At 39.9% G+C, this 10,581-nt stretch overlaps 1 protein-coding gene and 1 long non-coding RNA gene across 2 annotated transcripts; both read right to left on the reverse strand.

The window, feature by feature from the left end:
* Positions 1-366: 366 nt before the first annotated feature.
* Positions 367-5,956, reverse strand: LOC121900750 (selectin P). The gene is made up of 15 exons (XM_042417277.1): positions 5,869-5,956; positions 5,706-5,784; positions 5,237-5,620; positions 5,037-5,144; positions 4,755-4,940; positions 4,473-4,664; positions 3,769-3,954; positions 3,458-3,643; positions 3,095-3,280; positions 2,804-2,989; positions 2,472-2,657; positions 2,030-2,218; positions 1,753-1,941; positions 845-967; positions 367-747 (listed from the first exon to the last, which is right to left on the reverse strand). Exons 1-15 carry the CDS (start codon positions 5,869-5,871, stop codon positions 683-685), a joined length of 2,448 nt encoding a protein of 815 aa, XP_042273211.1. The 5' UTR covers positions 5,872-5,956; the 3' UTR covers positions 367-682.
* An 829-nt stretch (positions 5,957-6,785) lies between these two features.
* Positions 6,786-7,275, reverse strand: LOC121900063. The gene is made up of 3 exons (XR_006096884.1): positions 7,199-7,275; positions 7,081-7,102; positions 6,786-6,861 (listed from the first exon to the last, which is right to left on the reverse strand). It is a non-coding gene; the product is annotated as an uncharacterized LOC121900063 (long non-coding RNA).
* Positions 7,276-10,581: the final 3,306 nt, after the last annotated feature.

Raw genomic sequence — 10,581 nt, forward strand, 5'->3', positions numbered from 1 at the left:
GTTCCTATGGAGGAGGTCAAATGTGGGTAAACTGACCCCATACTGTACCACTTGACACTTAACATTGTTGAAAAGACTGCCAAACACTGGGGTGCCCTCATGTGCCGAGAGGTTCAGGGCGCTGACCAGTGAACTGCAGCTTCCTTGAGTTTGAGTTTGGTTGATGACCTTTTTTACGTGTCATCACCCCCCCCCCCCCCCCCCCCCCCCCCCACACACACACATACACACACACACACACACACACACTCATTTCCTGTCATCTCTCTATTGTCAAAGAAGAAGAAAAAAGCCAACACTGATCAGAAAGCTGGATGTGCAGTATTGGTGAGTCAGCTGATGATTCAGGGGCATACAATGGGGTTTATGAGTTTATTGACATTAAGAAAAAAAGTAATATACAAGCAGGAAATAAAACAAAAGCTATACACAACCTATACTATATGTGCATCAAGCATGGTTCTAGTTTTATTAATAACAAAAGTTTAAAGTATTCATCTAAAAATTCAGCAATTGCAATTCTTAAGGATCTGCTTACTTGAAATTAAACTCAATCCAACTGTGATCCTTATATATATTGATATCATTACTAGCAAGCTTCATATAATAAAAGCAAGCTCAAAAGTATTTGAGATTATTTGCTGCAGAAGTAAAAACACAAAACAAACAAACAAAAAATCCATCAAAACTCAAATGCTGGATTGTCTCTCTCCTCCCATGTTGGCACATCAGAGATGTTCTTATTTCCTGGACAGATCAGAGGTTAGGAATACACAGTTCATGCAACACAGTTAACTGTATATTAATTTGTGTAGTGGTGCAGCTTCATTACAGTCGGTCTCACCTCTTTTTGTGAATTGTCTCCTTATCAACAAAGCCAGTCCTATCAGGGCAAGTGGCACGACAGCAGCAGCTGCCCCTACACCAGTGTACATCAGCATGGCGGCCCCCACAGGCATTCCCTCCTCTGGAACACAGGAAAATCACTGTCAATATAAACTTCTCCCTTTTTTGTTTTATTTTCACCGCATGTTTCTTCATCAGCATATTATTCATCATTATTTTGTAATATATATTTTTAGCCACACTGCATGGCTCTAGGCCCACCACTTTGGTCCAGACTGAAATGTCTCAACAACTATTGGCTGTATTGCCATGAAATATTGTACAGATTTCCTGACTTTTATATCACCATGAGGTTCACATTTCATTTTTCTGTGAAATGTCTCAAAAACTGTTGGATGGATTGCCATGAAATTTGGTACACACATTTATGGTGTACCAAAGGATGAATTGTAATCACTTTGGTGTTCACCTGATCACCATCAGGACAAAATTTCAATTAGTCTAATACTTTGGTTTATGACCAAATACCTGCAAAACTGATAACATTACCACCAGCCTCAGCTGTATTTTGTGTTTGTGCTACTTACAAAAAGCAAATATTAGACATTAGTATGCTATCATGCTAAATTAAAATGGGGAACATGGTTACCATTACACCTGCTTAACATCAGTATGCTCGTATTGTAAATATGTTGACGTTCATATTTAGTACAAAGCCCTAAGTACAGAGTCATTAGCATGGCTGCAGACTCTTATTGTTGTTTTAGATAGCCTATTCATCAATCCTTTAATAAATCAATAACCACGACTACTGTCATATAGCACACAAAGACTACTCCAATCAAAGATAACTGTATTTTTATTCAGTCAGTAAAAGAAGCACTATAATTCCAAAAATTGAGTTACCTGTGCAGGTAGGAAGTGTGTCACTCCAAAACCCAGTGGAGGAGCAAAACAGCACCCCTGTGCCGTTCAGAAGATACCCTTCTTTACAGGTGAAAAGACACTTGGAGCCAAAGCTGAAATTCCCCAGGGGATGGGAGCACTTCATAGACAGAGGTAAAGACAAGGCACGGATGGTCTCACACTGTACCGCTGGAAAGGACAGAAATTGTAATAAGATCAGCTGTTAAAATAACAGTGGCTAGTAAGTTTATGGTAATGCTGGGCAGTGGGAACTCACGCTGGCAGGTGGGTAGGTCCTGACTCCAGTGGCCTGAGGTGTTGCATGTCATAGCTGATGTTCCTCTCATCCAGAAACCCCCATTGCATTCAAAGTCACAGTGGGAACCATAACTGAAAGGGGAGTATGCATGGCTGCAGTTCATGCTCCCATGTTGTGGAGCCTTGGCCAGTAGGGGGCATGGGCGTGCTGTAGATAACATTAAACATAAAATATGACCATCAGCTTCACATCAAATAATCCTCATCATCTGAATCAAAGTGGAAAAGAAGAGTATTTCCTACAAGGCCAAACCCTTCTTATGGGTTAATGGCATAGCTGTGCTAATTAAGCTACCAGTGAATGTTTGCACTAATATAAACACACATTTTAAACACACATTTATAGTAATGAGTGGAAGGAATATATTTCAAGTGCAACTCTCTTTTATGTGACTTATTACCCAGACAGCGGGGTATTTCTGTGCTCCACGTGCCCACGGAGGTACACTCTGTCTCAGCAGTTCCATTCATGACAAAACCCTGCTCACACGTTGAGTTGCACTGAGAGCCAAAACTGAACACTCCATGGGGATCAACGCAGGCTAAGGAGCCATGAGCGGGAGAGTTCAGAGCGAGACATTTCTTAGCTGGAGGTGAACAGGGAAAAGGAGAGATATTCAAGAGCCATAGTGTACAGTGTAAAGAAGTACGGTCAAGGCATCTAAACCTTTAAATGAATTGCTCCTCTGTTGATTTATGATTAACAGATTATGATGCAGGGATTTTTTTTTACCCAAGCAACGTGGGATGTTTGTGCTCCATGTGCCCACAGACGTGCACTCTGTGTCAGCCGTCCCATTCAGGACAAAACCCCTCTCACAAGTTGATGTGCAATGAGAACCAAAACTGAACTCTCCATGTGGATCAGAGCAGACAAAGGAGCCATGAGGGGGAGAGGTCAGAGTGGGACATCTTTTAGCTGGAACAGAAAGAAGGAAACACCAGCAATATATTTCAGAGCTGCATGTGGTAAAGAGATACTGGAATGTAATCTTATCTTATGAAAATGTTTCTGTTTTCTTACCCAGGCAATGTGGGATGTCGGCACTCCACACGCTCAAGGAAGTGCACCCAGTTATAGCTGTTCCATTCAGGAGAAAACCCTCCTCACATGCTGACACACACTTAGAACCAAAACTGAAGGAACCATTTGGGTCAGAGCAAGATAAGGAGCCATGAGGGGGAGAATTGATAGGACGGCACCTCTTAGCTTGAAGACAAACAGACAGAGATTACTTACACTTGAAAAAGTGACTTCATTACTTGATGTTTAAGATGTTGTTTCCCTGAGCTGGATGAGCAATGAGAACAGAATGAGCAGCATTTATTCTGATTGTATATCTGCTTTCATACTTATCTACAGTCAGCAATTAGTGTGTACTCATACCCTGGCAGACAGGAAGTGCGTGACTCCAGTTGCCCTGTGACAAACATTTTGTCATGTTTGTGCCAATCAGATCAAATCCCTCTTCACACTGGACTGTGCACACTGAGCCATAGCTGTACACACTTAGACGGTCTTGGCATTGCATGGTGCCATGGGGAGGAGCCTTTAGACTGTTGCACTGTACCGCTGTAAAAGAAGAAAGAGTCAATCATTGTCAGAGGAGTGAACATTTTTATATATTTTCGGGAAGCTTGGGTCACTTTCAGGGAGGTGTGAAAGCAATGACTATAAAAATCATAAAGGTTACAGACCTTTGCATGCAGGTGTAGGTTTGCTCCATTGTCCAGAGGCCAGACAAGTGATTGTGTTCTCTCCAGTCAGGTAGAAGCCTTCCTGGCAGGTGAAGTTACAGCCTGAGCCATAGGAGAAAGGCTCCACAGTGTCCACACATGTCATGTTGCCCGGTACAGGAAAGATAATGGGGGAGCACTTTTTCACTGTGGTGGGATACAGATATCAATCAGTCAGCTTGAACAGCTTTGTATTATGAATGCGCTTTTATAAACAGAGTGTGAGAATAAAGTAGTGGCATGAATAATAACGCTGACATAATTCATAGTCAAGGGAAACAGCAACTTATCACCCACATTAAACCACAATGTTGTTTACCCAATGCAGAAATAAATGAGTGTGAAGTAAAGCGATAACAGATGTGACCTGGATCTGATCTGTGGTACAGTCTGGGCAGGATATGGCTACACACTGAGGCCAGCTAAATATTAGTAAAAGGTGACCATCAGTCTATTAAAGGAGTATTACAAAAAAGGAAGTCACAAGAAAAGTGACAGTTGCAGAGTATTAAGTAAGAGTATTTCAAAAATAACATTCACATAGGGCTTCACAGAAGAATCACAAAGAATTATTAAAATTGAAGCATCATTTTTTTTATCATGATAAAGCTTAAAACATCATTTGGTCTAATTTTACTATTCAAAGGTAATGACAATCACCTAACCTGTACATGTTGGGACACTGGCTGTCCACTGGCCTGTGTGGTCACATTGTGTATGGTCGTGTCCACTGAGCCCATAGCCTTCGTCACACCTGAACTCACAGGTGGAGTTGTAGCTATAAGGTGCAATAGGGTGGCTGCAGTTCATGTTACCTCCACTGATATTGGTGTTGTTCAGAACTGGACACTGTTGAACTATCTCAAGCAGTAAAAAATATTTTCTGTGTAACTTGGACATCTGAAAGAACAATTATTTTTACATTGATTGATACCCAGTGGCCATACCTTGACACAGAGGAACAGGGTGGTCCCAACGTCCACTAGCTTGGCACAGCAGTTGGGGCGCGCCTACCAATCGAAAGCCAAGTTCACAGTGGAAATGGCAGGAAGAGTTGAACTGACTGGACCCAAAGGGATGCAAACAGTTGTGAGAACCTTGTTCTAGATCTGGCAAGGGTTCGCATGAGATTGCTGACCCAAAGTATTGAAGAGAAAACAAATAAGTTATTTAACTTATCACGGAGAGAGCTCATGGCTTTTTTCAAGATTATGACAATGTTTGCTCACCCTCTTCACAGCGTGGTCCCTGGAAACCAGGATGGCACCGGCAGGTGTAGTTCCCTATGGTCTCCACACAGTCTGCATGGGCACTGCAGGAATCCTGTTTGCAAGAGACTAAATACATACAGAGAGATATCTCATATGCATATTATAGACATATTAGAGTCAGTAAATGTGTCCATGAAACAAAATAAAGTGTGTTTTACCAGTGTAGCAGACAGTTCCTTTCTTTTTTTTGCAGTCCGCATTGTTCCATTTGGCCGTGTCGTCTGTCCTCTTGATGTATATCTCCACACAGTGGTCGTTTCCGTCATTTGGCTCCCCAGGTGCCCAATTCTGTTCCTCTTCAGACACAGTCTTGTTGGTTCCTACCCAGGTCCACTTTCCTGCCTTTCTGAGGATGCCTGCCCAATAATAATTGCGGTGCTGTGGCAGCATACTGTTGAGGAAGTCAGCCTCCTCCTGGTTCTGGATGACTACCATGTCTGTGAAGTGCTGCTGGCACCACTTGCGGGCCTCTTCCCATCTACGGTTTGGACTGATGCTGTAGTTGTACATCCATCCCTGTGCTCCTCCTCCACTGCTCAGGTCTAATATTAGATAAATATATATGATGAGACAAAATCGAACTGGTGAAGCAAAGAATTTGGTGTCTATAGGATTATGCAGACCTACCGTGGGCAAGTACAATCAATGCAGCTATCAGCACCCTGTGATGCAGGCTTTGTCTAACATTTACTGATTCTTGCAACATCTGAAAGAGAAAGATCATATATAAGAATGAATGTACAGTGTATGTATGTATAAATGTTCAACACTGATATTTTACAGGTCTTACCATATGATCTGTCTTTAGTCACTCAGCGTGTGTCATTGCATTTACTCCACTTGGCTGAAGTTCACAAGAAAAATGGCATTAATTGTCCTTCAGTGAATGTGCCAATGTCAAATGTCGCAATATCACTTTTAACACAGCTTCCTCTCAGGAAGAAAACCACAACACCACCCATAAAACTCCAATCGGAAAACACACACATGGTCACACATCTACATGCATGCACACACTGCACATACACATATAACCACAGAGATACTCACAAATGGTGTTAACAATTTTATTTATTTAATCAAATGTAATCTTTAACAAAGAAGGAAAATACCACAGAAACACAACGCTAGTGTTATTAAATACAAATATTTTAAGTTAACATGTGCACTATCATGTATACACTTAATATCCAAGCAGTATATTAAATTTAAGCTTTAACATACAGTATACAGTATATTAGACAAAACAATTCACATACTGGCATATCCTGGTACATATAGCCTGTGCAGCCCGAAAAGGTTATTAATATTATAATTAGTTCACTAGTAGAGCTGCCATGATTAGTCGATTGACAGCAACAATTTTGATAAACGAAAAGTTGTTTAAGCAATTTTTAATTAAAAACACACAAAAATTTACTGGTTCCAGCTTTGTGGTTTTAACACTCCTCTGACAATAAAGTGGTTATTTTTGGGTTTTAGACTTTTGGTCGGAAAAAACAAGATATTTTGAAAAGTAACCATGGTCTCTGGGAACTTGTGATGGACATTTCTCACAATTTGCATTTTACACACTACACGAATAATTGATTAATCAAGAAAACAATCAGTAGATTCATTGACAATGAAAACAATGGTTAGTTGCAGCCCTGTGCACTAGTGCACTATGAACATGATTAAGTGCATGTGGCTGATTATAGATCTGTTTCAAAACATAAGCTAAGTTTCCAGTTGCCTTCATCCCTGAACCTCACTGGATGGACTTGTCACTTCTTCAGGCTGCCTGTGAATGAATAACATTGACATGATTTACTAGATAATATATATTACAGATACAGTAAAAAGAATTTGCATTTTAAAGGACAAAATCAATACACTTTTCAACAGCAATATACTGTACATTTTTTGTAAAAAAAAATTAACTATGAAATGTCGAACATCAACATAGAGTGCATAAAGGGTGGAGCTGCTTTGGACAAGTGCCAGAAATTTCAACACTGACCTTTCTTGAGCAAGTTTCTTTCCTGTGAGAAATGTACAGAGGAACAGATTATTGAGGTCTATTGCAATATGATTGCATTGCATCTCATTTCTGTGAAGTGTAATTGAGAAACACTGACTTTTTCTGCGCTTCATCCAGCAAAAACAGATGCAGCAGCAGGCAGTGAGGGCTCCACACCCAGCTACAGCCAACAGAGCTTGTTTATAGCCTGAGAAAATACAACACAGTTTTATCCTGAGTCATACAATACTTGTCAAAGTTATACTTATTTCCTTAAAACAAGTTACTACTAGGGCCATTGCTGCTGCTGCCAATAATGATAACAATAACTTCCAGTTGAAGTAGAATCATTTGGACAGAGAAACAGCAAAACGTGTGCAATAAATTACTCTTGTTTAAAAAGTATTTAAATAACTTCAATTAATTACTTTCACAAATGGGCCTCGGGCCGCTCCAGGCACCAGTGATCCCACAGGTAACATTTGGTGAACCTATCATCAGGAAGCCCGGGTTGCATTTAAAATGGCAGGTTGAGTTGAATGTCTGGTTTCCTTCTGTGCAGTTATGGTATGCGTTAGATTGAGACAGAGGGGGGCATTCCACAGCTGAGGGCACACACAGGATGAGGTTTAACAGGGACACAGTTATGAAATGTCTATTGTGACAATATTGCACTTTTAGAGCACATAAATGCTGATGTAAGTATTTTGTGAGAGAAACAGAAAAACCTGTGCAATAAATTACTCTTGTTTAAAAGGTATTTAAATAACTTCAATTAATTACTTTCACAAATGGGCCTCGGGCCGCTCCAGGCACCAGTGATCCCACAGGTAACATTTGGTGAACCTATCATCAGGAAGCCCGGGTTGCATTTAAAATGGCAGGTTGAGTTGAATGTCTGGTTTCCTTCTGTGCAGTTATGGTATGCATTAGGTTGAGACAGAGGGGGGCATTCCACGGCTGGGGGCACACACAGGATGAGGTTTAACAGGGACACAGTTATGTAACGTCTATTGTGAAAACATTACACTTTTTAGAGCACATACATGCTGATGTAAGTATTTTGATCAGTATTTTGAATTTGATTCCCAGCCTGCATGGCACCAGGAAACAGAGGAAACAGATGCCATGCGTAAGATGACAAGTCAAATGTCATGTTCTGAAGAAATGCAGTAGAATCAGTACTATACAGAGGATATTCAGGAGGTGATTAAAAAAACTCATCAGAATGTGAATTTGTAAAATAATACAAAAACAGACCTGGTCTCATCTCTAACGAGTAACCCCTGATTTTGCTGACCATGATAGTTTTCATTTATGCTTCCACTTTAATTGTCTGGGAAAGGCTTCAAAAGGCTTCTAAGGGGATAAGAGCATCACAGACAACATCTAAGATTTTACTGGTGCCTTATGTTTAAAGAAATAATCAACATGAACTACCTCTTGTTAATCTTAAACCTGTGATAATGGATTTTTTGCCACTTTGGGGGCAGATGAAACAGGCTGTGAAAACAACACTGACATTATCACCACCAATATGATACAACATGGTGAAGTTGTTGGCAATTAGTGTTAGCCTGTTTACACATCCAGCAGTCACAGAGCGAGATAAGCATTCATTTGGAATTGTATCTCTGGCCATCTGGTGAATGTAAGTCAAATATTTACTCTCCTTTTAGCTCTGTTTTTGGTCTCCACCAGTTCCTGAGGAAATGTGGTAAATCTGACAATGTTATTGTGAACTGCACATGAGCCGTGCGGGAAAAGAAAACTTGACAAACATGGCAACAGTAACTGAGGGGGGTTGAGCTTAGGGAATGGTAACATCTCTGTGGCTTCATCACTATTACATGCAAGTACTGTATGTGATCCATTGTCAATATAGAAATATTGGTTACAGCCGCTTCAAAGAATAGGTTTGTGTTTTTTCAGGTCTATCGTAAAACAAAATTCACATGCACATATGTCCATTTGAAACAGCTTTTAGTCACCGTCATTGTACTTTTGAATGCTTTTTTTTTGTACAAAATGAGGACTGTTGATTTTTTACATTGGAATTACATCTCTTTACAGTCAGTATATTCAGGATGAACAATGACAGTGACCAAAAACTCTTTCATAGTATATATAGACATGTGAGTATTGTTTTAAGATAGGCTTGAAAAATGTGACCCTATCCTTTAAATAAACATTACCCATGGTATTAGTTGGTGACTTATTTTCAAATAGCTCTCTCCTTACCTGTTTGGCACCTGTCTCCCTTAAAGCCAGGATCGCAGTGGCATTTAATGTTTTCTATGGTCTCCTCGCATCTTCCTTTGCCACATATAGTTGTATTGCATTGGGCTGTCAAGAAAAGATGCAATATTAAAACAACCTCTCCCAGTTTTGAAACAACCTTCAAAAACAACCAGCTTTGAATACCTTTATAACATGCCGTGTATTTCTTATTGATGCATTTCTCATCATTCCATTTCCCTCGGTTTTCTCCTGAGTTGGTGTAGATCTCCACACAAAACTCGTTGCTGAAGTTGTTGTTGGGCTCGTTTGTTGCCCATGACTGCTCACCAATCCATGTGCTGTTATTCCCAACCCAGGTCCAAGTTTCATTCTTGTGGTTTTTTGTGATGCCAATCCAAAAATATGGACTTTTAGTTCTGTTTGGCAGCAGGGAGACCAGATAGTCGTTCTCTTTTTGGTTTTGGATGACCACCATGTCTGTGTAATGCGTCTGGCACCACTGTCTTGCCTGGGTCCAATTCATGGCTGTGGGTGAGTAATGATATGTCCAACCTAAGGTAGTCTCAGCTAAGGGGCCACCTAATAGTATTAAATATAAAAAAATAAAAATATTATGAAAGAAAAAAATGTAAGGACTACTCATAATGTGATATTAAGCAGAATTGATTGACAGATAATCTTCATGTTCAAGTCTCATGCCAACAGATCAAAACCCAGCAAATATATATTTATGCCATATTGTTAATAGCAGTACTCACCAAGGAGGAGGATAAGTGTCCACTTCATTTTTAGTGAGTGACCTACAAACACCTGCTGTCTGTCTAAAGAAAAATAATCAGAAGGCAAAATAGTAATGCATATAACAAATTCATTATGGAAAGTAAATGAATAAGAACCTGCTTACTTACCTAGAATTGGTATTGTATTATATTAATGAAATTGTTTCCAAATCCTTGTTTTTCTAATCATATCAAACATAAAACATTACACCACCGCGGTACAGCACGTGCATGTTAGTTTGCTGCAAGCAGGGGCCAGTGTCAGGCTTTTATATTTGTCTAGGCCATTCAGCACAATTATCATAGAATACATGGATGTTTACTGTACAGACTTAATGTAGGTGTTGATAGATTAGCTGAATGACTTAATGACTTGTTAAACTTGAACAGACATTCTGGGAAATGCCATGTTTCTGGTAAAGGTGGGCAAAAATTAAACAAAATTTAAAATGAAAGTAAAGCACAGTGAGGGTCACCCAAA

The sequence above is a fragment of the Thunnus maccoyii genome, chromosome 7 (assembly GCF_910596095.1).
Source record: "Thunnus maccoyii chromosome 7, fThuMac1.1, whole genome shotgun sequence".
NCBI classification, from domain to species: domain Eukaryota; kingdom Metazoa; phylum Chordata; class Actinopteri; order Scombriformes; family Scombridae; genus Thunnus; species Thunnus maccoyii.

What these genes read in the sequence shown, in the direction of transcription:
- LOC121900750 (XM_042417277.1), bottom strand. An exon ending in ATTGATTGTACTTGCCCACG is followed by an intron (nt 5,621 to 5,705) that starts GTAGGTCTGCAT and finishes ATCTAATATTAG; the next exon opens with ACCTGAGCAGTGGAGGAGGA. An exon ending in GGGACCACGCTGTGAAGAGG is followed by an intron (nt 4,941 to 5,036) that starts GTGAGCAAACAT and finishes ACTTTGGGTCAG; the next exon opens with CAATCTCATGCGAACCCTTG.